Consider the following 27,756-nt stretch of genomic DNA (forward strand, 5'->3'; position numbering starts at 1 on the left):
TGTCTTAGTTCTGGAGGTAATCATTTATATTTTATTTTTAAATAAAATTATGGTGCTCAATAGAGAGTGGTGCCAGTTCTCTGAAAATTATGGTAAGGATGATTTTCAGCATCAATTAATAGAAACTTGGGCAAATGTTCTGAGGCTTTTTATTTTCCCCAATTATCACCATGTTAAAAAAGCTTTTAGGAGATTGTTTTACAGGGCAATTATGGAAGCATTGACATTGGTCACCGACTTTTAAAGCCCTTCTTGCATCAATTTACAAACCAACTGGCACTCTTAAGCACCCACTGCCTGTAAGACTTAGGGCAGACACAAAAATGAATAAGACAGTGCTTATCCTTAAGGACAGGGATAGACAACTAACCGTAGCAATAGTCTGCTTTCGATAAGTGCTATAACGCATGTGTAGATAAAACCCCATGAAAACACCGAAATGGCAGCACTTTCTCCTAACCAGGCACTGAAAAAGACTTAGGAATAAAAGTCTGAATGGAGCAGAGTCCTTCATGATAAAGTTCACTTTATCAAGGGATTTCTTGCACATTTTCCAAGCATTTGGAGGAAGTCCTTCATTTGCCACTCAGATAATATTACCGAATCTCCATTAAAAACTTCATCCTGCCCACGCCTGTAATCCCAGCACTTTGGGAGGCCGAGGCGGCCGGATCACAAGGTCAGGAGATCGAGACCATCCTGGCTAACATGGTGAAACCCCGTCTCTACTAAAAATACAAAATAATTAGCCAGGCGAGGTGGCGGCGCCTGTGGTCCCAGCTACTCTGGAGGCTGAGGCAGGAGAATGGCGGGAACCCGGGAGGCGGAGCTTGCAGTGAGCCAAGATAGCGCCACTGCACTCCAGCCTGGGCGACAAAGCGAGACTCCGCCTCAAAAAAAAAAAAAAAAAAAAAAAAAAAAAAAAACTTCATCCTATGAAGGCCGGGCGCGGTGGCTCACGCCTGTAATCCCAGGACTTTGGGAGGCCAATGGGGGTGGATCACGAGGTCAAGAGATCGAGATCATCCTGGCCAACATGGTGAAACCCCGTCTCTACTAAAAATACAAGAAAAAAAATTAGCTGGGCATCATGGCATGCACCTGTAGTCCCATCTACTTGGGAGGCTGAGACAGGAGAATCTCTTGAACCCGGGAGTCAGAGGTTGCACTGAGCCAAGATCATGCCACTGCACTCCAACCTGGGCAACAGAACCAGACTCCGTCTCACAAAACAAAACAAAACAAAAAACCAAACTTCATCCTATGAATAACTTAATTCTTATTCGCTTTCCCCACAGAACATATGTTCCTCTCTCAGTTTGTCTTACTCTGGCCTTTTTGGTGGGTGAAACTGCCTTTCTTTTACATGAAAAATAGAGAGGGCGTGCATAATAACAGCAACTATTTATCTGAGCTTCTCCTTTGAGTTTACTGTTATACAGGGCTCAGAGAGTTTTATTCTACTGCTTCTTTCCAGACAGTTGGATTTAAACATCCTGATGAAAGAAATGTAATATATTTCTCTCTACTCCCTAATCCCATTTAAGTTCTAATGATTTATGTAACAAATTATCTAACTTTTATGAATTAACGCATTGAGATTGATAATATTTCAAATCTAATTTTGAATTAATTTTGGCAGATAAGATGACTAAGAGTGATTTCTTTTTTTTACCTGTGAAATTCACTTTAAATTCCAGATGCATCATGGCAATGTCGTTGTCCTTTCTTCGCCTATTGTAATGAGGGTTTATGACAATTTGATCTATCAATCGAGACACTGTTTGAGGAGAGTTCAGATTTGATGTCATATGCAGGCCTAGGATTGCTGTCCACTTGGATGGCTCTAAATTTCTCCTGAAAATTGTAATGAAGAAATATGAAACACTCTCCATTCAAAGCAGTTACTTTCTAGAAGATCTTCATCATAGACATTTCAGAATATTTTTGTATCCTAAAATGTTCTTCAATTTCTCTGAAGAATCATCCTTTAAAAATAATTCTTAAATCTTTATTTTTCTGATAACATAAAGAAAGTCCTAATTAGTGCTAATCTCTTTCTTTCACTTCTCTTAAGTCATATGCTGAGCTCTAGTTTTAGATTGTGGTTCTCAACTATGGTTGTACATTCCAATCTCCTGGATGCTTTTAAATAATGCTGACACCTACCTCCCCTCCTCCCCCAATTCTAATGTAATGGGTCTGGAATAGACCACCAGACAATTTAAAAAATACTTTTCAAATTAAATCTCCAAATTCGTGCTAATATATGTAATATATAGGTTGGAGAAACTCTGCCTTAGGTCACATTTCACTGTGGCAATTATGTCCCTGTTCAGGGCTTTTTCAGACAACTGTAGCAACTGTAGTATAATGGAAGGAAGTTCAGATGCATTTTCCCATATAGAGAGTCATTAAATTCACATATAGTTAAGGTAAACAGTATGTCTTATTATGATTTTTATAATCTAACATATAAACTTGAATAATCTCCATATACAATGCTGGCCATCTATAATAATTGGTAAAGGATAACACTTGTGTTGTAGAACAGATTAAGTTGGGTACTGTATTATAATTTGAAAATGTGCAAGGACTTTTAAATGTGCTATTGGCCTGCGATTTCTTCACACAAAGGAATTATCAGCTGGAACTAAGCCAGTTAAGCCATATTCACAATGAAGGTAAAATTCAATGATTGCAATCCTAGGCAGAGCTATTGATTCAATTCTTAACAGTCACAAATGCCTCGTTTAATGTGGTATTTAAATATTAAAGTCCAAGTCACTTACAGATGTATAAAGGGCATGAAGTTACTTACCTCTATCTATCACTTTGTTTTATTTACCAAATTATTATGTTTGGTCAGGTAGCAGTCATCAGTAAAGTCAATGAGTGTCCGAGCATTCAGTAAGCGTCCGCTGACAACTACATTGCATTAAAACTTGCAGAAATATACCTGTGTGCTCTGGAGCAACAAAATGCTACTTTCTGCCAAGTGCAATACCAAGAACTTTTGTACCTCTTCATTGAATCCTTATCAGAATTTTACAATCAGAACAAACTAGGCGCTGATTATCTAAATGGTAGGAGGTGACTTTAATTGGAGCTGTCTGACTTTAGAGCCTGCACTTACACCAGAGACTGGGGTGCCTCATACAGCTCTGAGTGGGGTGCTGTGGGAGGGATTGAGCACTAGAAGGAAGGACTGGAGATGTGGTGGGCAAGAGGGAGAGAGAAGCTCTGCTGTTGGTTTCCCTGGGCCCAGGTAGGGGAAGTTGTCTCTGCTCCTCGTAGTTGGTAGCAGCTCCTTAAGTGGCTTAGAGACTGGGCCAGGAGGTCATTAGGGTGCTGTAGAGTCTTGACAAGAGGTCTTCTTGCTTTCTCTTCTCCAGGTCAGAGGAATCTGTACTTCAGCCACGCTTGGCATCTTGATAATTTCAGACATACTGACCGCACCCCACTTCCACTGTACTCTGGGATTCCCATGTCTACCTTAGCCTATGTAGGGAGAGTGAACAGAGCCAAATTTCTTCCCCGGTGTTCTATTTCTGAACTTCTTTCTCTATCACATGTTCAGTATATTTCCTAAGTCTCAACTGGTCAGTTTTCACTTGAGTAGCCTGCCTGTTAAGACTGACAGGTAACAAGTAGTTATTTTAAAAATTATAGGATTTTTTTTTACTCAACATTTACTTCACACATTTACTCAATATTTACAAAAAATTAATCTTACAATTACTCTACCATATGTTTCCTATTTGGCATTTTACTAAATTTATTTATACATCATATTTTCTGTTATATTCATATAACCAATGTATTAATAGTTATAATTTATAGTGCATGTATATAAATTATCTATATAAATATTAGCTATATTAATGAAATAACTATTAATATTTTCTCACAGTGTATGAGATCATTATATATAAGTCGGAGTTAACAGAGTACATGTCATTATTCAAAATTATAAGATTGTCTCTTCAGATGTTTTCTACGTCTTTTATCTTCAGAATTTTTCATATAGAAGTTCAGAGAGGTATATGCAGTTTATTTGCTATCGATTTAAATAAATGTTAAATTAAGGTATTTCAGAGAGAGAGCATCTAAACTCCCAAATTCTTATCTTTTGTAAATGCTGTACTCTGAGAACTAACCAACATAATTACTGATATGAGACAGCTTTTAGGTAACACAGTTTAGTAATCAACATTTCCTTTCATTATTTTAAGAACTTGAGTAGAAAACCAATACATGAACCAGGAACTGTGCAGATTAAACATACACGCTTCAAGCTACTCATCTAATTTAATACAATTTACAACAATATTAATCTGGCACATTCTTGATAATTTCCAAAATGTTTTATTGTGCCACATAGAAAATAGCCTCCCTTTCATGTTTTTGTTACTTCAGTATCTATGAGCAGCACCATGGATAGGAAAAATTCCGCTACCGTGTATCATTTACATCTTTCTCTCAAAGAGAAAGGTTGCTCCACGAACCTTTCTGTCATGCACTTAACTTCCCCACCACAAAACCAACACTAGCACAAGCACCACTAGTCCTACTCCATCTGGCAGTAATTTTAGAGTTTTTCCTTGGTGGAAAATGACTAGAGAATACTGAACTTACAGCCAATAGTTCCTAAGTTCTATGAGCCACTTGAGGAAGTTTCTAAAACTTTAGATTTCTAGTTTCCATTTCCAGAAACTCTAATTTGGAAAGTTGGGGTGGCACTCAACAATCTGTACTTTATAATCACTGGTGGGATATTGAGCAATGCAGAAAACTTCCTAGCTTTTTTATATACCCAAATCTGAGGGGTGGTGGAAGACAGCCTTCAGAAAAATCATTTTCTTTTTTATATACCCAAATATGAGGGGTAGCAGAAGGCAGCCTTCAGAAAAATCAGTTTAGATGAAGAGATGGGACTTTTTATGTTTTTAAAATTTGGTCTCAAAGCATCTCCTTTCGAGTGAAGGAAGGAAGAGCTGTAGGACAGAAGATAGATGGGCACAGGAGAAGGTGAGAACCACCTTGAACTGGAAATCCCCAATCCAGTAGAGGATAAAGACGGCAAAGATAGGGCATCTTTAGACAGAAGTTGGCCGAATTTACTTTGGAAGGCAGAGGCAAGTGGATCACCTGAGGTCGGGAGTTCGAGACTGGCCTGGCCAACATAGTGAAACCCCGTCTCTATTAAAAATACAAAAATTAGCCATGCGTGGTGGTGCATGCCTGAAATCCCACCTACTCAGGAGGTTGGGGCGGGAGAATCGCTTGAATTCTAGAGGCAGAGGTTCCAGGGAGCCGAGATTGTGCCATTGCACTCCAGCCTGGGTGACAAGAGCAAAACTCTGTCCAAAAAAAAAAAAAAGAAGTTAAGAAGTTGGCTGAATTTTTGCTGCATTTCACCATCTGTCCTGCACAAGCAAGATATTTATCTCAGTAGCAAGAGAAAGAGAAGCACGGAAGGTTGGAGAGGGCAGAAGAACATACACACATAAACTCGTGGTCTCTGTAACCCCAAAGATGCTTCTTTGAAAAAAGATGCTTTTTTCCCATTTCCTGCGACGCAGAAGCAGCACCAGATAAGATGAACCAGTGGTGTCCCAGATGTATGTGGCTATGTGCTGATGTGAAAATAACTTCACCACTCTAGGCATCAGGATGTCCGTTTGTAAGTGGGAATTTCAATGCAGTAGAAAGCTAATATGGTAAGACAACTATGATAGAGCATCACAATAGGCTGAAAGGAAAAGAAAATCAATGGGAATCCAAAACTGTAAATTAAAATCTTTTTCCTGTTTTACTATTACTAAAGGTGGCAAAACAGCAACCTCGACAAATTTGCACCATGCCAACACTGATGTTTACACCCAGCACAGCATTTTTGGTCTCTATTTTTATTCTCTGAATATAACGAGGATTCCTAGATGGCTAGCCAATTCTAATATTTGAGGCAACTGAACATTAGAATGCTTCTGATACATAGTGTTGTTGCCAGAGAATAAGAAAGTTTTCAAGAACATCGGACAATTCTGAAAGGACAAAGAAGCCAGATTAAGTGAAATAACACTGGCCAAGTTTTAGCAAGGTGACTCTCATGTAATGATCGTTATAATTACCCTAGTTAAAAGAAATGAGTTGTTTATGAAGGGCCATGTGTCTGCAATGAAACTCAAAAGAGAAAAGTTAACAGGTACGAAAGGTAGTTTTATTGTAAAAGGAGGGTAGACAATAAGGATATGTTTAATTTTTCTTCCTTTTCATGAGCAAGGAAAAGAGTTTTATATATGTGAATATTTTTATTTAATTTTAAGTAGAAATCTGTTCTAAAAATATGGGTATATGGTTATTTGTGTAAGTGTAAGAAACAGAAGTAAGTACAGGAAACAAGAAATAGGCCAAACAGTCCTGAGCATAATTTTACTTCCTGAAACATAAGGAATTTTCTTTGAACTCTTTTCTTCACTTGACTTCCAGGATTCACCATGAGCTTGTGATTTTCCTTTAATTTCACTCTCTGTTCTTCCTCAGTCTTTCTTTTTTCTCCCGGGTCTTTTTTCTTCCTCTTAAACTCTAAATTTTAGAATATCCCAGGGGTCTGCCTTTGGCCTTCTCTTTTATATCTACAGTGGCCTCATATAATCTCATTCAGGTCATTATTTCAAATACCGACAATATACTGACAACTTCTAAATTTGTATTTTAATTCTTGACTTCTTCCATACAATCTAGATTTGTATGTCCATAGGCTGACATCGTTGACTGATACCAACTTGGATGTCTAACAGGCAGCCCCAAGCTTGCTATATAAAACTCGGAACTCTTACTCTTTTTCCAATCTGGTTTCTTTCTCTTTTCCTCATCTCAGTAAATGATGTCAACACTCCATTCTCTTTTCCTTACTTCCTTACTCCATATATGTGATCATTAATAAATGCAGATGACCCTAACCATCAGAACTTACTAATGAGATCCAGCCACTTCCTCAGCTTCGTCAGCTATGGTCCTGACTGGTCTCCCTGATTTCACCTTTGTTCCTCCCAGCAGTCCCATCTTCACGCATTAGCCTGATTAGCTAATGTCACTCTTCGGTCCTCCAAATGGTCCCTCGTCCTATTTACCATAGCCTCCTGAGACCTCTCCAGGGCTCGATCCATAGTTCCAGCCTCATCACTGCCACTCTGCCAATCCCTTTCTGGACAACAGCAACAGGGCTTCTTGAGGTGTCTGGAATAAGTCTACTTCATGTCTACCCCAGAGCATCACAGTTTGCTGTTACCTTCCAAGAAATTTGTGTAACATTCTCCTTCATTTCTTTAGATTTTCCTTCCATTTTCAATTGATCTGCGAAGCTTTCTCCAATCACTGTATCGAAAACAATCTTCTTGCTCTTATCATACTTTCTGTTCATACTACTTTTCTTTACTGCATGTATCATGGCTAAAGTATTTATTTAAATGTTTTCAGCCTTAACCTGTCATATAAACCTTATCAGAGCAAAGATTTTGTTGGTCTGTATAACACTATCATCCCTCAACTTAGAAAAATACTTAGCACAGGATAAGTGCTCAGCACATGTCATCTGATCGAATGGATATATAAAAAACAGTAAGCAATCCAAGAGCAGGAAGGAGTGAATATTACCAGTGGTTCCTCATAACCGCCAGGTAAAGAGGCAGAGTTGCATATCAATCCACATCATTTCACTCTCTGTTCTTCCTCAGTCTTTCCCTGCCCCACCCAGCTCTTTTTCTTTTTTTAATATTTAGAGTCTCAAACTCTATATATTAAAATATTCCTTATTAGTGTAACAAGCTATGCAAAATAGCTAAGAAAAAGGGGGCTCAACAATGTGATCCAAGATGATGAATTAATTATCAAAGTAGAGGTAACTTCAGAGATATGATAGAAACTTTTAGGAAATAAAATTTCTGAGTGCACCAATAATTATAATGAGATACCTGACGAATAGACATATGTTATTAAAATAGTGCTAATAGAATGGTGTCAAGGAAATGGATTGCATGATATGGGACAAGAGAGACCTACAGGAAACATAATTTTACAGGGAAACACAAGATTGGAAGTTGATAAAACTTCTAATAAAGACCTAAATCTAATAAGTCTTAGTGGTCCAGTAAGATAATATTAACTTTTAGGAAGATGACTAGCACCCAAACTTGAAATATTTTGGAAAAGGATCCAAGACCTAAGCTCTAATCAGAGGTCAATATTACTAACCTAACCTTGAAATCTCTATTGTCTATGACGGTTTCTCAAAGAACTAACAATAGAACTTCCATTTGATCTAGTAATCCCACTGCTAGGACTCTACCCAAAGGAAGTCAGTATATCAAAAAGATACCTGCATTTGTGTGTTTATGACAGCACTATTCACAATAGAAAAGACACTGAATCAACACAGGTGTTCATCAACAGATGACTGGATAACGAAATGTAGTATATATACACAATGAAATACTATTCAGCCAGGAGAAAGAATAAAATCATGTCTTTTGCAGCAACATGGATGGAACTGGAGGCCATTATCTTAAGTGAAACAACTTTCAAATATTCCCACTTACGGTGGGAGCCAAATAATGTATAGTGGACATAAAGTGTGGAATGATAGATCAGAGAGAGTTAGAAGGATGGTGCTGTGGGAGGGGGGTGGATATTAAGAAATTAATGGGTAGAGTGTATGTTATTCAGGTGATGTATACCCTAAAAGCCCTGACTGCATCATGATGCAGTCCACCCATGTAACTAAATTCCACTTGTACCCCATACATTAACACAAATAACATCTGAAAGAGAGGTCTCTATTGTTCTGAGAAAATGCTCTTCCTGTTGGTTTTTTTTTTTTTTTTTTGGTAGAGACGGAGTGTTGTGTTGTTCTGTTGCTCAGGCTGGAGGGCAGTGGTGCGATCTCGGCTCACCACAACCTCCGCCTCCCGTGTTCAAGCAATTCTCCTGCCTCAGCCTCCCGAGTAGCTGGGACTACAGGCGCACGCTGCCACACCTGGCTAATTTCTTTCGTATTTTAGTATAGATGGTGTTTCATGGTGGTTGCCCAGGCTAGTCTCAAACTCCTGAGCTCAGGCCCGCCTCGGCCTCCCAAAGTACTAGGATTACAGGCCTAAGCCACTGCCTCCGACCGCTCTTCCTCTTTCTTATCTGCAAATATTACCATAATCTTAAAATGATATTATAGTATTTCTGCAATCTGAAGAACATTATATATTACAAGCCTAACTCCCTAGAGCGATAAGACTAGGTAGATGAACAGAAAAATAAAATTAAACTAATAATATGTATATTTAGGATAGGTGTAGTAGAAATTAAGTATTTAAACATTATTGAATTAATATATGTTCTGTGTTCTGCTTAGAGTATGAGGCATTCAAAAAAGTCCAAATTTTAATTGCAATTACAGTAACAATCAAGTAATGTTATTTTATTATAAATGCTTAACTGTTTAAAAACTTGATTTTCAAAGTTTTATTAGTTATATCTGTTTAATAAATGGAGTACTAAATAAATTATAAATAGGCTGGGCATGGTGACTCACAATCCCAGCACTTCGGGAGGCTGAGGTGGGCAGATCACCTGAGGTTGCGCTTTCAAGACCCGCCTGACCAACATGGAGAAACCCCATCTCCACTAAAAATGCAAAATTAGCCAAGTGTGGTGGTGCATGCCTGAAATCCCAGCTACTCTGGAGGCTGAGGCAGGAGAATTGCTTGAACCTGGGAAGTGGAGGTTGCAGGGAGCTGAGATGGTGCCATTGCACTCCAGCCTGGGCAACAAGAGTGAAACTCTGTCTCAATAAACAAACAAACAAACAAACAAATAAAGTATAAATAGTAGTCTGTATTTCTCACCATGCCCCAAATACCTCATATATGAAATTATTTATTTCAGGAGTGTTAACACATATTTTAAGGAATTGTTTCAATAAGAAATCAGGCAATCCCTGTGATGTCTCTGGTCTGCTCTGAAAAGCTAAATTAAAGAGTGAGATATTGGCAAGAGGCTCCCTATCACTAATTTCATCTTTAATAGATGTCTATTCAATGACTGTGACCCAGACTGTAAATCTATATATGATCGCCCACCCAAGTGACTCTATATTTGTTTCTGGAAGCTGGGATGTGAGCGACTAGAAGGAGGTAATGAAGCAACTCTTTGGGTGACTGGAATGTTTTATATCTTCAGAGGAATGTCAGTTTAATAGGTGCATGCATCTACAAAATGCATCACATTGTATACTTAAGTTTATGCTTTTTGCTATATGTCAGCAGGAACAAAGAGTGGAAAACAAATATGAGACCCTGGTTGATGAGTCTGCTTCATGCAGTAGTGTGAGTTAGCAATTCTCAAACTCCTTTTTGTGTTCCAGGCTTTCCAGACGTCAGCAAATACATCAATAGCCTGTGGATAACAGGAACAATGTTTTTTACTATTGGAATCAAGATGTAAAACTTGTGGATAATAGGAACAATGTTTTTTATTATTGGAATCAAGATGTGAAAATACAGAAGAAGACAAGATTAGAATTTGCCCTGTAGTATTCTATTTGAGTTGGAGTCATTGTTTTGAGTTTATATTTATAGGTACGTAATAGAGCTTTGTTCATTGTATAGTTTTAGGAACAGGACACAAAAACGGTAGCCATAAGCACACAAGATCATGTTTACCAAAATACAGAAATACCTGCAATTAGTTAAATAGAAATAAGGTTTCTTACGGAAAAGTTGACTTCAGGGCTAGGACAGAAAACACACAAGATTAACCTGGAGCATCTTATTTTGAGAGAAAATAAAAGAAGTTCTCAAAGAGTGGGACTATATTAAGGCTGATAAAGGAGCAAGCTTGAGTTTTTTTTTTTTTTTTTTTTTTTTTTTTCTGTTTCAAATAGAAGAGTCTTCCCACCTAATAACTGGCCTATATTAAAAAATATTAAAAACAAGAAATACAGAAAGGAGCTACTCTGCACTAAAGGATATGAAAAAAGTGTAGCATTCAAGTGCAATACACTATCCTGAATTGGTTCTAACATGGCAAACATACAAACAAAATAAAGAGCCTATTTGTGACAATTAATTAGGATTGTATTTCATTAATGTGAAATTTCCATGATTTGCTGTGATTCTGTAGGAAGTATCCTGTTTTTAGTAAAAATACACTGAGTACTTCAGAGTACAAAAATACATCTAACCTACTACAAAATTGTTAGGAAAAAAAAAGTCTCCTGACTTAGAAAGAGATGATGATAAAATATATAGAGGAAAATGTAAGCAATTGGTGAGTCTGAGTAAAGGTATAAAGAGCTCTCTGTACTATTTTTGCAATTTTTATGCATGTTTGAAATTATATCAATATAAAAATTTCAGAAAATAAATATGCTGAATATCTGTTGTGCAAGACTTGGCTTCTCCTTTCACAGAGGCTTCCTATGCAGGAACTGCAACATAATCAACATTTTATTGCACATTCCTGCATGAATCGTGGTAGGCAAAAGTATTGTGGCATCTTATTGTTGTCCTGACAAGCAAGATAGATATCCTTATGAATTTCCTACAGATGAGGAAACTGACTTGGAGATATTAAGTTGCTTGTCCATAATCACATATGTGATTTTTTGGATATAAAGGATTAAAATCCTCTCCTTTAGTTCAAAGTCAAACTTGCCCTTTAAACCACAGCGAGGTTGGCCGACACTTTTTCAAATCCTTCTTTTAAGGTTGTAAAAGGACAACACCATGGCAGAGAAAGCGAACAGGCACAGGGTTATTTAGAATCACTGAAGTGAACTTAGCCTGAGGAATGCAAATGAAGTGTTGATAAGATTAAACAGAAGAGCTGTTCAATTAAACCATTTAACCACCTGCGGATTAAAACACCTGGAACAGGTTTACACTGAGGGCAAAGGCACTTGCATAGCATGAATTTAATAACTTGCTTGATCTGGGTTATTCTTTTTATTAGGAAATTAAGCTTTCCATAGCACAATTAGGGTTTTAAAGAGACAGATTAGAGCCAGTATTAACGTACTGATTAAACAGTTTTTTATTAAACTATCTAAAACAGTATCAGAAACTTTCTTTGTTAGAGACGTGAAGTAGAAAGCAAGAAAGCTGTTAGGCACTAGAGAAAAAAAATAATTCCACTGAATGCTGAAGGAGAGTAAAATGCATGGTTGGTAAGCATAATTTTGAATTCATCACAATTCTAGTACAACTTACCTTTGCTTGTGCTTAAGCTGAAACTGAAAAGACATTTTATTGTCCTATGTGTTTGTGTGGGAGAAGCAGGAGCCTAGGAGAGCCAAAGTAACGCCATTTTAAGTTCAGCCCCATCTTGGTAACAAGACATATTCCTTGCTGGTCATGACTCATAGTCATAAAATGTTTATTGTTGAGGAAGCAGCCTAAAGATACCTACAAGGACACAATCCTACAACAATGGAAAGTCCAAATGTCTCAACACCCATAACAATATATGCTTTCAAGATAATTATGCTTTGATGTACTTACACACTGCAATGTCAAGGATTGTTTTCTCTAAATCAATAGAACAATAAATTCTGTCGAAGTTACTGTCATGTAGACACAGCTTAGTTTAGTCTTTACATCAACAAGACCCCCATATAAGAAAAACTTAAAACAAAGACAGGGCGTTCCTTCTCTTGCTCTCTAAGGATGCCCAACTCTGTGACTCATGAGCTTTCAATAAATGATCTTTTTGCACCGCACTCTGTGACTGGCCTTGAATTCCTTCCTGTGTGAGATCCAAGAATCCTCTCTTGGCACCTGGATCTGTACTCCTTTTCTCTGGTAACAATTGGACATGTGTTTATACTAGGTAAAACTGCCTTTCTATTTTCTTCACATATTTGTTGTTTGGAAAGTTATGATATTGGTATCATTGAATTGTTAGAAGCACATCTGTAAAACAGATAATTGAAAGACATCGCTAATATTACTGCGAGCATGATTGACATTTGGAAAGCATATGTTTGACAAGAACATTAAATAGGAATTTGCAAAACTCAAGGTTGATATAGCAAAGTTGCTAACTTATTAAGATCTACCTATGTGCAACAGAAAACACTGGCTCTTTAGCTAAAAGTAGCTTTAATTTGCATCACAGTTAGGATACAGATGCTACCTATCTGTGACATGTCCAACACAAACAATATATGTCGATGAAGGTTAAAGCCATGTTTAGAAGGGGATGGGAAAATTGCCTCTACAGACGCTTGCCATAGTATGAAAATAAATTACAATTACAGCAAAGTCAAGAGGGTGCACTTCAGTTATGGGAGAATCTGTAATTTAGTCTCCAGGATGTAACACTCAATGGATAGAATCAGGGAGAGCTTTAGATGTAGATGGGATGGTGCTGTAGGTAGCTCCTTTGGATACCAGCTATTTGGCAAACCTGAGATCTAGTCGAGGGTCCTTTTTCTCCAAAGTCCTGGGATTATGCATTTGAGTCTACTTTCACTCTGATATAATGGGTATTTAGGCATAAGTGCAATCTTTTAATGTTCATTCTACCTGGCTTTCCCTATCTCCTTTAAAATTTTCACAATCTCTGTGTCTGACAGTTTGTATTTATTTACCCAAGGACCTTAAATATCTGCGTGAGTAAGCAAAGGTAAGTCTCGTAACCTGATTAACTATGACTGCCTCTTCCATGCCTGGTTCTTTCCTCTTCCATGCCTGGTTCTTTCCTCTTCCATGCCTGGTTCTTTCTAACATGGTCCTTTCCTCAGAGGTTCTGGATGCTGGCTACAGAGAGGTTTACTCTAATCCTTATGAGTAAGGTCATTCACTGGATGTCTCACTGGCATAGGGGCAGGAGATGAGTCCTAGATCAAGCTCATGCGTCTTCTGTGAGGAAGTTCCCTTTTCCCTGACCGAATTCAGAACCACGTGACTACCTAGAGAAGTGGCATCTTTCACGTGGAAGAGGAGAATGAACATGTTCTTGGGCCCAGGATCATTTAGTTTTTCCTCCTTTACTCTCACCCCCTTCCATTCCTCCTTTAATCTCACCCCCTTCCATCCACTCTGTTCTCTCCTCTAGGACTGTAAAATAAATGCCAGAATTCAACATGTATCTTGTCCTATTATAGTACAAAACAGAGTCAGATACAGTTGATATTAGTTCTCAATTTCAGTTAATAGGTAGCAATCAGAATAGATCTGACTTAAGAACTAAGTACTTTTATCCTAATTCACAACAAAGTGCTTATCCATGAACTTCCAGAGCGCGGTATAATTGTAATTTGAGTGCAACCTAAGCATACTTTCTAATACTGACAATTTGCTAGCAATAAATATTGGACAAATTGAATGGTAACCAGTATGATTTTTACAATAAATACTAATTTCACACTCTTAAAAAGACTTACCGTGTGAATTGGCAAAAGTTTCCATTTTTATGTATGTAAAAGGGTCTAATGACATAATATCTAATGTAGAATAATTAATATTCGTATCTAATGCAGAATAATTTTTTAAAATTTATCTCTATTTTCAGACATGACATTAATGGGAAAATAATTGGAATGTTTATAATGTCATAAACAGCAGGATTTTCCTGCTGGGGTGGTTTTGTGAGGCTACATGAAATGGGACGCTCGGCAGAGTCTGCTATGGTGACCTAGTTTGGGAAGGGACACTTGGCATCACACTCACCCATACACGCAATGTGCGGCGGACACCAGCCAGTCACTGCTGACGAGAGATGCGCCACAGAGCAGTCGCCCTCCATAATACAGACCCACAACCCAGGGCCAGGCCCCCTCTTCGGCATTACTTCCTCCAACAATCTTTGGGGTGATGTCTTGAGCCACCAGTTTTTTTCCACAAGCTATTAAAACAATTGGAGAAAGAGCATCTATTTCATTTTTGTCATTTCTTCTGATGGTGAAAATTGAGTGATAACAAAATAACTTCAGGTGACAGACAAACTCTATTCAGAATTTTAAACAGAATGCTGGAAGGGGGATATGACAACATATTTACTTACATTTATGGTTACACCGTAACCGAATCAAGGAATCCTGTAAACACTGTTGACTGTAATAGAAGAACAATCATATTTTTACAATTATGCATTTAGTATTTTAAAGTCAAACATCGTGTAGGTTATCCTAATTTTGCTTTAGTAAAATAGACATCTTAATGTCTCATATATGAAATGAAGGGAGACTGAATTGTAAGCCGAAGAAGCCCTAGTTTAATGTCAAATAGAGGTGAGTTTACATCCTTATTCTACCATTTCTATGTGACTTCAGGGAAGTTGCTTAATATCCCTGAGACCCAGTTTCTTCTTCCATAAAATGGGGGTGATAGTATTTTATTGGAGTGCTGTGGGAAGAAAAAGCAGTATTTGCAATAAAACTATTAGAGGGCCTTATACACAATGAAATTCTATAAATGATAGATGCTGTTATTTTACTTGAACCAATATTGGTTTTCATGATTCTATAACCCAGAGGATGCCTCAGTATTGCCAATCCGGCAACTATTCCGTGCCCAACACTGTGTATGAGGCTGTGTGCTTCATTCAGGGAATTGAACGATGAATGTGTCACAGGCGCTACTTTCAAGGAAGGCAGACATGTAACAAGTACATATAAAAGAAAGCATTAAAAAAAAAAAAGCATAGGCCGGGCGCGGTGGCTCACGCCTGTCATCCCAGCACTTTGGGAGGCCGAGGCGGCAGATCACGAGGTCAGGAGATCGATACCATCCTGGCTAATCGGTGAAACCTCGTCTCTACTAAAAATACAAAAAATTAGCCGGGCGCGGTGGCGGGCGCCTGTAGTCCCAGCTACTCGGGAGGCTGAGGCAGGAGAATGGTGGGAACCTGGGAGGCGGAGCTTGCAGGGAGCCGAGATCGCGCCCCTGCACTCCAGCCTGGGTGGCAGCGCGAGACTCCGTCTCAAAAAAAAAAAAAAAAAGCAAAGGCATAAATTACTGAAAATGCATCACCTGCTTAGAAATTTAAATACCAACTCTTTTTTCAGTGTCAAGAATTCCATTTTAAACAAAAACTAAGCAAATTTGCTTTACAATGCATTCTACTAATCAGCCACTAGAGATCAGTATAACACAAGAAATTAAAGTACTTGCTCCCACTTTTTCCAAAAGTAACCACTGCAGATATCGCTACATTAAAACACACACATTATACATGCAGATACATATATAATCGTAATGACTTACATTTATATACTTAGCTACAGCTAATTGTACATGCTGTTTAGGTCTTTAAAAATGCAACGTAAATAAGACCTAAGATCCATATGTCCAAACAAAGCAATACAGTGTTTCAGAAAAATATATGATAAAGTTTATTTGAAATCATATGTAACCATATTGAATGACTGTCATATTCTTTATAATACAGAATGATTTTAGATGAAATATAAGGAAGTCTATCTTTTTAGTAACTAGTGTGCATGCATGTATATCAATCTAGATATATTGACCTGTATTTATAACACCCCAAAGAAGTCTCAGTTAACTCCCCTTTTGTTAACCCTGTGGTGGGAGATGGTGGTCTGAGTCTTGCATATATCTCACAACAGGTTAAACAATCAGAACACCCCGGGCGCGGTGGCTCACGCCTGTAATTCCAGCACTTTGGGAGGCCGAGGGGGATGGATCATGAGGTCAGGAGATCGAGACATCCTGGCTAACACAGTGAAACCCCGTCTCTACTAAAAATACACAAAAATTAGCCAGGCGTGGTGGTGGGCGCCCGTAGTCCCAGCTACTCGGGAGGCTGAAGCAGGAGAATGGCGTAAACCCGGGAGGCGGAGCTTGCAGTGAGCCGAGATCCTGCCCCTGCACTCCAGCCTGGGCGACGGAGGGAGACTCCGTCTCAAAAAAAAAAAAAAAAAAAAAAAAAAAGAATCAGAATATAAGTCAGTAGATTTTTATAGTTGGCTGAATCCTCTTCTTTTACTTATTTTTTATTACAACAACTAGTGCAAGGACATTTTCAAAAGTACCAGTTTTCAAAGGGATACAAACATAATCATCTATGCAATAAATAATAAATGCATAAATAAATTAACCAAATTAATAAATAAATGAACATATGTCTGATTTTCTGCCAACTCAATATAATGTGGTTAATGAAGGGATTAAGGACATTTAGTTAACTGGCTTGTCGATGTCATGAAAAGTTAAAATATATCTATAAATGATGTTTCCTTCAAATAGCACAAACATACATTATAATACTGACACCAATGGAAAATGATACTGGCATTTCATTGATAAGCATAGAATAAGCTAGTTCTGATCTGAAACATGCATATAATTAACATAAATGATTGTAAATAGTTTTTTTCTTACAAATTGTTAAATGCCTCTGAGACATGAATAGAAGAAATTCTTAACGTACAAACTGCTTCAGGATCTATATGGTAATATAAATTTAGACATGCCTTATAGGAAGGGAAATCTAGAAGCCTGCTTTCTCACTTGCAGATGCTTTGCTTCATATCCGATGAGACTCATAATATCAGTCAAGGTCCAGCAAACATTGATATAAAACATTCAATTGCAAAGTTCTTTTTTTGGTACTCAAAATACTCCTTTACCATTTTTATTTTTTTACTGGTTAAGCTCACAGAAATGGTAACTTTTCATGAAAAACCGAATAATCATCTAATTTCATTTTTTACCATTAAAAACATATACCAGCAAAGCATCTTAAATCCTTGTTTGCAGTTATGCCTTCTTGCAGTTACGTTCTTCCCACCCACAGCTGTTCTTTAATGGAACTGTAAAATTCAGAAGCCCATTTCAACAAAAATTACTATTAACACCCAAATAGGAGAAATGACTTAATCTAAGCTAAAACAGCTCTTTGAATACAGGAAAGATGCTGCTTTTTAATACCTTAGTAAAGGCTATAAAAGTAAACCTAATATTGAAAAGTAGAAGAGAATATGTAGACACCACGAAAAGTCTAGACTTCTTCATTTAATATTCGTGATCTATTTGCCAAGGGAAGGAAAGAATATCATGATTTTCCCCTCTTTCTTCTCTTTTAGTGGTAGCTAATTTGTGCTGCCTTCTTTAGTCTGATCAATACTGGACCTGTTTTATCCCAGTTCTCACAATTTCTTTCCATGTGATTTAATTGTGTATTAATCCAAGGCTAAGGATAAAAAAGGTTATAAAATTAAAACATGTCAAATCCCTACAAGTGTGCCAGAAATTTACATATAGAATATTTCTTTTGACCATCTCATATATATTAGGGTTAGAAAATGTTATCAGATATTAAATACTATTTGAGATTACTTAAATAATAAGTCAAATAACTTTCAAGATTATATGACCAGTATGTAATAGCATTCAAATCTGACTGGCTTCAACAATCTATCTTCTCCCATGTCTATGTATAACTAGTCTAAGAACAGATTTAGGGACCCACCTGGGTGTTAGTATTAAGCTGCCATCAGGTGCTGTGTTTAATTTGACAAATGGTCCACCATTGGTAGAGAAGATTGGCATTGATGAGTTTCCACTCCTAGAGAAAAAAGAAAAAAGCACACAGACAAAACAAAAGCCTAAAGAAAAGACCATAAGCCAGACTTACAGTTCCTTAATGCTGTGGACATTAAAACAAATTATGGGATTCCAGCCAAAAAATTTAACGTTTTCATATAAAACTTCAAGTATTTTCCTATGTAAAGGATAAAGTAAATCAGTAGGATTATCCATAATCGCATGAAATGTAATTTTAACTTTAATGTAATATCTTTAGTCTTTGCTTGCATTCTTAGATATTTTCTTACAAAGTTAAAATCATTACATATATCACTTAGTTATCTGGTGCAAGAAATTTGATTTTTCTATGTTGTCAAACCGCTTTGAATGACAACTTCACAGCATTGCTGCACTGTAATTTATTAAGCTTTTCTCCTGTTGTATAGCTCATCTTTTTGTTTTTAGCTCATCTTTTTAAAAGTGCATGTAGAGAACAACATAGACATAAAGACTGTCTTCAGTGTTTACCTCTCAAAACGTTGTTTTGTTCTTCATATTTCATTCAATTCAAAGGCTAACAAGCCCTAATTTAAAGGAAGTCATGTGATTGCACCAGAGAGACTATGTAGCCTTGGCCTGCAAGCCTCAATTGGCGAGGCACCACAGGGTGGAGAAAGAGACACCTCCGTGTGACCAAAGACATGTAGCCCCTAGGCTGTCTTTTCCCTGAAAACCCGTCATTCCCATGCTCTCAACTGTTAGCTCTAATTGAAGATTTCTCTTAATTATCCTGACACTCTGTTTTAGACTTAGCCAGAGACTTTTAGCTTTTAATTCTTAATCTTGTTTCTTGCCTTTTATTTATTTCAGATTTTGATCATCATATGAAAATATCCCTTTAGGCTGGAAACATCCCGATTTCTGCCGTCTTCTGCTGGTGAGCAGGGAGATGGTGTGGTTCTACCTTTTGGAGTACTGTGACCGACCTACCCATTGCCTCTTTAAAAGAAGCCCCAATGTCTTTCCCAAGCTATTGCCAACACTAACCCTTTTCTGACTGTTTCCAGGGAACTTCCAAATAACATTCAAAGCTTTTCTGATCAATTAGAAGATAAGAGCTATTTAGAAGGTGGTTCTTCTCTCTTTTAATGCTTTTATCAAGCTGAAAGCATGTTTGTTTAGTAACTTTCATCACGGAACATAGAGCTGGGACAATAGATGTCTATTCAATGTTCCACAATTTAAACCTTGCACTTTTATTTTATAAACAGATAAAAGTAACTCAAACACACAAAGCCATTCCCATTCTTTAATAAAGCCTGAAATGAATTTGCCAAAGGAAAGATGATCCTTGGAATTCCTGTTGTTAGAGATCATGGTATTCCTCCAAGTGGGCAGAAGGAAAATCTCATTTAAATATTTATATAAAATGCTTTTGCTATGGCTTAGGAAACAAAATAGGTATGAAGACGTCAAAGGGTAGCTGCGAATGTAGAAAGTCTGGAATGCTCCAGGTCATGAAGAACTTCACAGATGCAGAACAGTTATATTTAAGGACTCACACATTTAGAGCAGACCAAATGTAGATAAAAACAGATCATAGAGGACCTTGAATTTGACCATTCTTGCAGGTTTTGGTAGAAATCATCATGGTAATCTCAGCTCTCAAAAATATCAAGGGATGCCATTTCAAATTAAAGAGGCTTTAGTTGTGTTTTGCTGTCTGCAGGCTCCAGGAACATCATTGGAATTGGTTAATTAGTGAACATCATTGCTGCCAGAGTAAAGTTGGTTGGTTGGGAGAGTCATTCTCCGACGTCTCTTCTAGACATCGCTCTTATTTTCTTGTGTTTGATCACATTTCTAGTTTCCTCATTCGGCTGAATGCCTGCCATGTGTTGAACATTCTTCTAGGTAGTTTTCCATGTTCCTGACTCCCCGCGACATATTCTCAAAGTGATGCTCTCCAGACAAGCAGCATCAGCCTCAGGAGAGAATATAGGTCAAAAGGCAAATTCTCCAGGCTCACTTGAGGCCAACTTAGCCAGTAGTCTTAGGCCTACTCTAGGGTAGGGTCTGGTTATTTGTATTTTACCAAGCCCTCCAGGTGATCCTGGTGCCTGCTATAGTCAGGAAAACATGTCATAGCCAAATATGGCATCTTTTTCTGCTACTGGCACGAGGCTCTGCTTTTTGACATCCAAAGTGACTTCTAGTTACCCAGTAATCTGTTTTAAGGCACTCGTGTCTAAATGAGGAAATGTTTTGGAAGATGTATCATTAAAAATAGATGTTAGAGGGGTGGATTTTAGACTCTTCACTTATCTATAGCTATCCTTTTCCCCTGTCCCTTGCATATCTCTTTTAAGACAGAGCCTGAAGGGATACATTAATTTATTGCTTATTTATTTATTTATTTATTTATTTATTTATTTATTTTGAGACAGAGTCTCACTGTCACTTAGCCTGGAGTGCAGTGGCTCAATCTCAGCTCACTTCAACCTCTGCCTCCCAGGTTTAAGTGATTCTCCTGACTCAGCCTCCCGAGTAGCTGGGACTATAGGTGTGTGCCACCACAGCCGGCTACTTTTTTGTATTTTTAGTAGAGAGGGCATTTCACTATGTTGGCCAGGCTAGTCATGAACTCCAGACGTCAGGTAATCCACCTGCCTCGGCCTCCCAAAGTGCTGGGATTACAGGCGTGAGTGACTGCATCTGGCCAGATACATTAATTTCTCTGGAAATTCACACCAAATCTGGACAAAAACTGAATTGAACAAGTATTTTAAAAATATTTATAAATATTTTTTAAGCAAGACTATTTATTACACATCTGCTTCTGGCATGCACTCAGATAGGATTAACGTGTTTTTTTTTTTTTTTTTTTTTTTTTTTTTTTTTTAACATATGCCTATTCTAGAAGGAAAGATGATTAGAAACAAATTTTTAAGAATAATGGGTATTTGGTAAATGCCAGTTGTTCCACCCTGAGATTCTCAAATGCTGCTCCATGGTGGCACTTCCACTATCCAGCAGATAAAACTAGAGATAAATATACACATGGATCAAAAATGTGTAACCTTATATTCTGAGATGATCTTTTCAACATTTTTAGTCTCAAATTTAACATGAGAAAACGAATATAAATGTGTCGTCTTGGGTTATTTAGAGTAGCTGAACAAAATACTCCTTCAAAAATAGTTACAAAATTATCCCATAATTACATTTTTGTACTAAATATTGTTACCAGCAACATAGGAGTAGGGTATAGGGCCATCAGTTCATACAAATACTTTTCCAAATGTCAGTTCCACATGTTAAATTTGGGATTTGTGATGGACTACTTGCATTTCAAATCCTGCCAAGTCAAATTCATTCTTTTTCTGACTAAACACAATTTATTTCTTTGTATGCACAGTAAACAGATTAAAAAGCAGCAGAAGTTTACAACAAACTATTCCTTATTTTAAGAAATCACAAGGCAATAAATATACATTAAAATTCTTCTTGACAGAATAAAAGATTACCCTATGTGAAGTCACCATTTACTTTTGAAAGACAAAAATCTCAGAACTACTAAAAAATTGAATTCAGAGGGAATGCATTATATTAAGTTCTGTAACTTAAGCATGCACCTGATGTTCTTACTGCCTCAGTTTTCTTTTCCTGCAAGGAAATTAGTTGTTGACTTTTAGAGAGGCAGTCTGTGAAGATTAAAACTAGACTGTACATTTTCTAAATCTTAAAAATGTTCCAGATTTGCAGATTTAGATAGCTTCATTACACAGTCACATAGCTATTTGAAATCAGAAGTTTAGTATCACATAGAAACACCATATAGCATTACCTTGTTGACACACTAATGTCTCCCGGAAACCTACTTCTAAGCTTTTATTGCCATTTTTATGGGTTATATCACCTCAAAGAGCTCTCGTTACTTTAGGAAAACTTTATTCCATGTGAGAAAAGAAGCATATAGATGCAATCATTATTATTTTGGAGGTCATAGGTGAAGTATAAAAATATACTCATAGATGAATTCTAGGGAGGAAAAAGGATATCTCAAGGATACTTGCAGGGTATTAAATCTTCTGCCTCTCTTCTTAGGCCCTGCCTCTTTTGTCTCACTTCTCAGGCTGAATTTTCTGTGATAAGAATTCTTCCCTGGAGCAGGAGCTTAGGCAGGGATGTTTTAAGGCCTTTGGACACACTAAAGCGAAAAAGAATAACGCTTGCTGCAAATACTGCAGCTAGGCACTGTAGCTCATTTCACACCCCAAAAGGTTTAAGTAATGAATAGAGCCAGGTGGGATTACCCTGAAAAGGCTTTTGGAGAAGGATGGTCATTTCTTTTCAGGTTGGAGGGAAAGAAGGGGATTGATTGAGCAGGACAGAAGGCAGAGGAGACCATTTGTATAGGCAGGGGCTTGGTGGATAGAAGAGATTCAAATCATCCCACTAGGAGAGTAAAGGTATGTGGGCAGGTAGGTAAATGCCATTTCTGAACTGGACACATTTCAACTGTAATTATTTAACCATGTATTGCATGTATAGCAATACACCTAGCACACACCTAGCCCTGTGATAGCTCTTAGCAAACAGGTAAGTTTAATTGATTTTAGATTTTCTGACTTTCACCCTTAAGAGTTGGTGGCATTTACTCAGAAGTAAAGAAATGTCAATAAAAACAATTATCTTAACCTAATCAATTTCTACTTTTGTGCAAGCTACTGTATTAAGAGCAAGAGGTAAATTGATAGGTTAGTCTGGTAGCTATTCTCTGTTATCTTGCAGATGTAATGGTGTTACAAAGGAAGGAAACTGCTGGTACCGGCTTCCTACCGAAAATATGTCTGAGAGAAATGATACTTGTAGGAAATTGTCAAAGAGGCAGGCTCTCTTCACATGGGCAACATCTTGGAAACCTTGGGCAATGCCAACCACTTTAACATTATTTCCTTAGCTGCTGTTGCTGTTGGAGTTTCTTCTTTTGTTTGTTTGTTTGTTTGGAGTGGAAGGCATGTGACACACACATCTACATTTCTTATTAAATTTTCTCAGTGCATTATCACTTTCTAAGGACATATGAGTGAAATTTCCTTTAGAATTTAGTGTTGGGCAAAACTTGTCATCCCTGTGGAACTGTTAGCATTTATATTATTTCATCAGGAAAATTACATGGTTTTTAATGTTTTCCTTTTTGCGTGGGTCTCCAGGAATCTCAGACATAAGTGTTAGTAATTACATTGACCTTCCATGTTTTGTAGATTTACTTCTTTATTTCTTTGGATCTTATTTTCCTGTAGTATTCTATTAACCTTACGGCATATGTACTTTGTTATATAGACTTCAGTTCCTTTTTGGAAAAAGGATAATGGAAGAAAATCATGGAGGAAAAAAGAATAGAAGCACATGAGGAAAGAAGAAAGAAAATGAGGAAAGGAGAAAGAGGAAGGAAAAATTAAAGGGAGGGAAGAAAAAGGGAATATTATTTCATTGGATTTTATCAATTTTATTCAAAAATTGTTCTTCATCTCATAGAATGTACAGCATTAATTACAAGTTGAGCAGTTGGAAGCACTTTTTTGAAGAAAACTAGAATGAATAAGGAAAGTTTTGTTACAAACTTCATAGGGCTAAGGTTTTCCCTCCTTACCTATGTTTGTTTTAAAATGTAGAAACCTCCTCTTTTCCAAATAACAAGATCTAAGGAAATGATAAAGGACATTGCCTTGGGGGAAAACATACTCTCTTGTTTTTATATAACAAAATAAATACCTATACATTATAGATAATTTTTGGCAGATGATTTGTAATTGTACCAAAACATAAAAGAGATGTTCTCCCTCTTTTGTGTGTGTAATTATATTCTTAGTCATTTCCTGACAACAAAGTCTCTCTTTGGGGAGAAAATACATATTAAAAACTGTAAGCCAAAATGGGAGTGAAAGACAAAGAAGATTCTCCCTGAATGGTGGATTCTCCCTGAATGGTGGCAGTGCAAAGACATTTCATAAAAGTCTCTTGATTCCCAATAAAATGTTTTCAAATACTTAGTAGGAGAAAGGAGAAATAATGTTTTTCCAAGTAAGAAATAATACCAGTCTGTGGGTGGTGAAAACCTTGCTATGGATATTTTTAACTCTGTTGATCATATCCTTCTCATATTTCTGATGCAGGCTTTAAACAATTCTCCACTTGATTTCATCTATGCCAGGGTTCGTGGGGGTACGGGGTGGTTCTAACAAAGTCAAAGTATGCTAGGACAAGCTAAGAAATGTCCTGGATTAGGTCAGATAATTCTCAATAGGGTATTTAAACTTGGTACCATAGAAAAAAGTTGTTTGATATGTGTGTGTGTGTGTGTGTGTGTGTGTGTGTGTGTATCTTTGTTTTGTTTTTATTACCAGGTGAAATCAAACTGTCAAAGTTTGGGGATGCTTTGCATAACTTCTATGTTGTTTTCTACTGAAATGAGTATATGAAGGATCAAGCTTGTCTTGACTACTCTGTCAGAATGACCTCGGGCTTTTAAAGAACTAAGACCTCTAGACCTCTGGGTGTCTCTTTAGCCAGGGTCCTTCACCTCTTTGGAATCCCTGGTAGTTCATGATAACAGGTAGGAGGTTTGTAGTTGGAAAATAAATAATTATATCTTTATTTTTCCTACCTTTAATCTCTTCTTCTGATACAAATGTAGGTGAGCAACCACAAAATTATTAGCAACATCTAAAATATGGTCACCAAAACAAACTACAGACATATTCATATCATATTGCAGTTGCTAGATACATATAAACTATCATTTATGTTCACCTTTGATATTACAGTAGTCATTAGAGCCACCAGTGTATCTTATTAAATATGTTAATAAAGAAATATATATTTCCACGGATTTAAAAATTTTTGATAATTATTTTTAATGTAATAAAGTTCCTTTGTAGTTCTGTGTGTTTTATTTTATACACTTAAAAATACTCTTTTGTGTGTGTAATTATACTCTTATTAATTTCCTGGCAACAAAGTCTCACTTAAGTGACAAAATACATATTAAAAAGTATAAGCCGAAGTAGGAGCGACAGACAAAGAAGATTCTCCAAACTAAGTTTCCCCAGACTGACAAAAGTACCTATGACACTAAACAAAGGTTCAGAGCACATACCCTAGGTGGTGGTTCTCAACTCTGGAATGCATCTGAATCACCTGTAGGGGTTATTAAATCACAGATTGCTGGGCCTTACTATAGACTTTTTGGGTTCAGTAGGCCCGAGGCAGGATTCCAGGATTTGAATTTCTATAAATTTATCCCAGGTGGTTCCATGCTGGGATGGAATTTGGTCCTGAAACCACACAGTGAGATCCACTGACTTAAACCATTCTGAATCTATGGGTCTGAGGCTGAGACTAGGTGATCCTTATGTATAACCAGGCTGTACCTTTAAGAGCTGATGTAGCTGTTGTATTACAAGTCAGTGGTACACCTATTGTCACTCCCTTGCCCAGAGCAGACATAATTATCTCATCACTGTGCTTTCCCCCACCCTGCTAGATATTAACCCCATTAAGTATTAATGTTTAAAAAGTATCAAATTATGGTAGTTTGCTATTAATGATTTGCTCTTTAATTATTTTTAATTAATGCATTTCTAATTTTAAAATGGAGAAAACATCAGAGTTATAATTTGTACTTCAAGTAAATGACGGACTTTGTAGTTAAGTCAATTAAACCAAATTAAAATAAGATTTTTTCCACCATCTTGCCCAAAGCTTTTCTCACTCACCCTACTGCAGTAACATAGCTAAGAATAAAAGTACCTTCTGTGCTGAAGTTGCAAATAAAAAAATTTTAAAAATGTAAAATATTATTTAATTATTTCTGTGCAAAGCTAGCAAATTAAATAAAAATCATCTAAAGCCAAAGGTTACTTTTTTCTTTTTTTTTTTTTTTTACTGTTCCCATATCTGTGTTGTTGTTTTGCATCCTGAGTTGTAGTAAGTCAAGGTTTTCCCCACATACTTAAAAATTTGGGGACATTGGCAGAAAATATCCCATTGGCAGAAAATACCTGAACAAGGGCAGAAGCACTACGTGTCTACCGCCTTCTTAAACTAGGATGGAACACAGGTTCTAGTTCCAATGTTCCGGAACTCAGTGCTAAGTTGTATAAACAAATTCACTGTGGTGGTTACATAAGAATCGAAATGATTATGCTCTATGTTTTTGAAAGGCTTATTGGAAAACATTTTTAAAATTATCGGAAAACATTTTAATCTCTCCCCCCAGTATTTTCAAAACACAGCTGCAAAGGAATAACCTTGGGGTAATTCCATTTATTAGCATTTGAGAATGTAAGGCTCAACTTGATGTTCCTTATGTTTAGAAGGATCTTGGACAGGACTAAGATGGGATTTGAAAATTAACACCAATTCCTTATAGGCCACCATATTAGAACACAAATAACCAACTCCACTTTTGAGATATTAGTATTTCCTAAATTCTGTAAAGTTTTACAGAAATGATTATTTTTTCCAGATTTTAATGACTTAGCAGGGTATATCAGCTATATCATTTATATATTGGGTTGTAACAGGGAAATGCTTTTTGCTAGGATATATCATTAAAAAAAGCATTACCCTAAGTTTTTTTAACCTTTATTGTTGCATCAGTATAAAATGTTTTCTTTCATACTTTGATCAAAGACATGAAAATGTTATTCAAGGTACTTTTTACTTATGCATGTAATAAATGGTAGGAAATGAAAATGTTTAATATAAAGAAAGGAAAGGCTAATGAAATAGGCCTCATATGATTTACTAGAATCAGAGGGGAATTGCATTTTGTACCCCATCTGCATAAATAATCTTGAGAGACTACAGGGGCTTTTTAATAAATTGACTACCAAGTTACTTTCTACTGCAGCAAACACACATCATTTTAAACTCACTAAGTTTTCTTTCAGTTACCATGCACCAGTCTAGACAAATTCTCATTAAGGATAGAACTTTCTTTCAATTACTAGAGCACTACAGAAACTATTTAATAAGCACAGGCTCAAAGATTAAAGTCTTTGCAGAGATTACTTGATCCATTTCTGAAGAAAGCAAGCACGTGACCTTCATCAAAAATATTGTATCTAAGGCAATGGGATGTACTACTTGTGTTATCTACACTGAAAATCTGGTTATTTGTCTCTGTATCTGGTTAGAA

The 27,756-nt window shown here is 36.9% G+C and overlaps 1 protein-coding gene across 1 annotated transcript in view; it reads right to left on the bottom strand.

Annotated features, from left to right (window-relative positions):
• Positions 1–27,756, bottom strand: part of TMPRSS15 (transmembrane serine protease 15) — a 142,482-nt gene that overhangs the window by 10,867 nt on the left and 103,859 nt on the right. Inside the window, exons 19-22 of the mRNA XM_010378086.2 lie at positions 18,493–18,588; positions 15,061–15,110; positions 14,727–14,901; positions 1,676–1,857 (exon numbers count right to left, since the gene is read on the bottom strand). Of these exons, the coding sequence (XP_010376388.1) occupies positions 1,676–1,857; positions 14,727–14,901; positions 15,061–15,110; positions 18,493–18,588 (503 nt within the window). The remainder of the gene's footprint in view (positions 1–1,675; positions 1,858–14,726; positions 14,902–15,060; positions 15,111–18,492; positions 18,589–27,756) is intronic.

The sequence above is a fragment of the Rhinopithecus roxellana genome, chromosome 13 (genome assembly GCF_007565055.1).
Source record: "Rhinopithecus roxellana isolate Shanxi Qingling chromosome 13, ASM756505v1, whole genome shotgun sequence".
Classification (NCBI taxonomy): Eukaryota; Metazoa; Chordata; class Mammalia; order Primates; family Cercopithecidae; genus Rhinopithecus; species Rhinopithecus roxellana.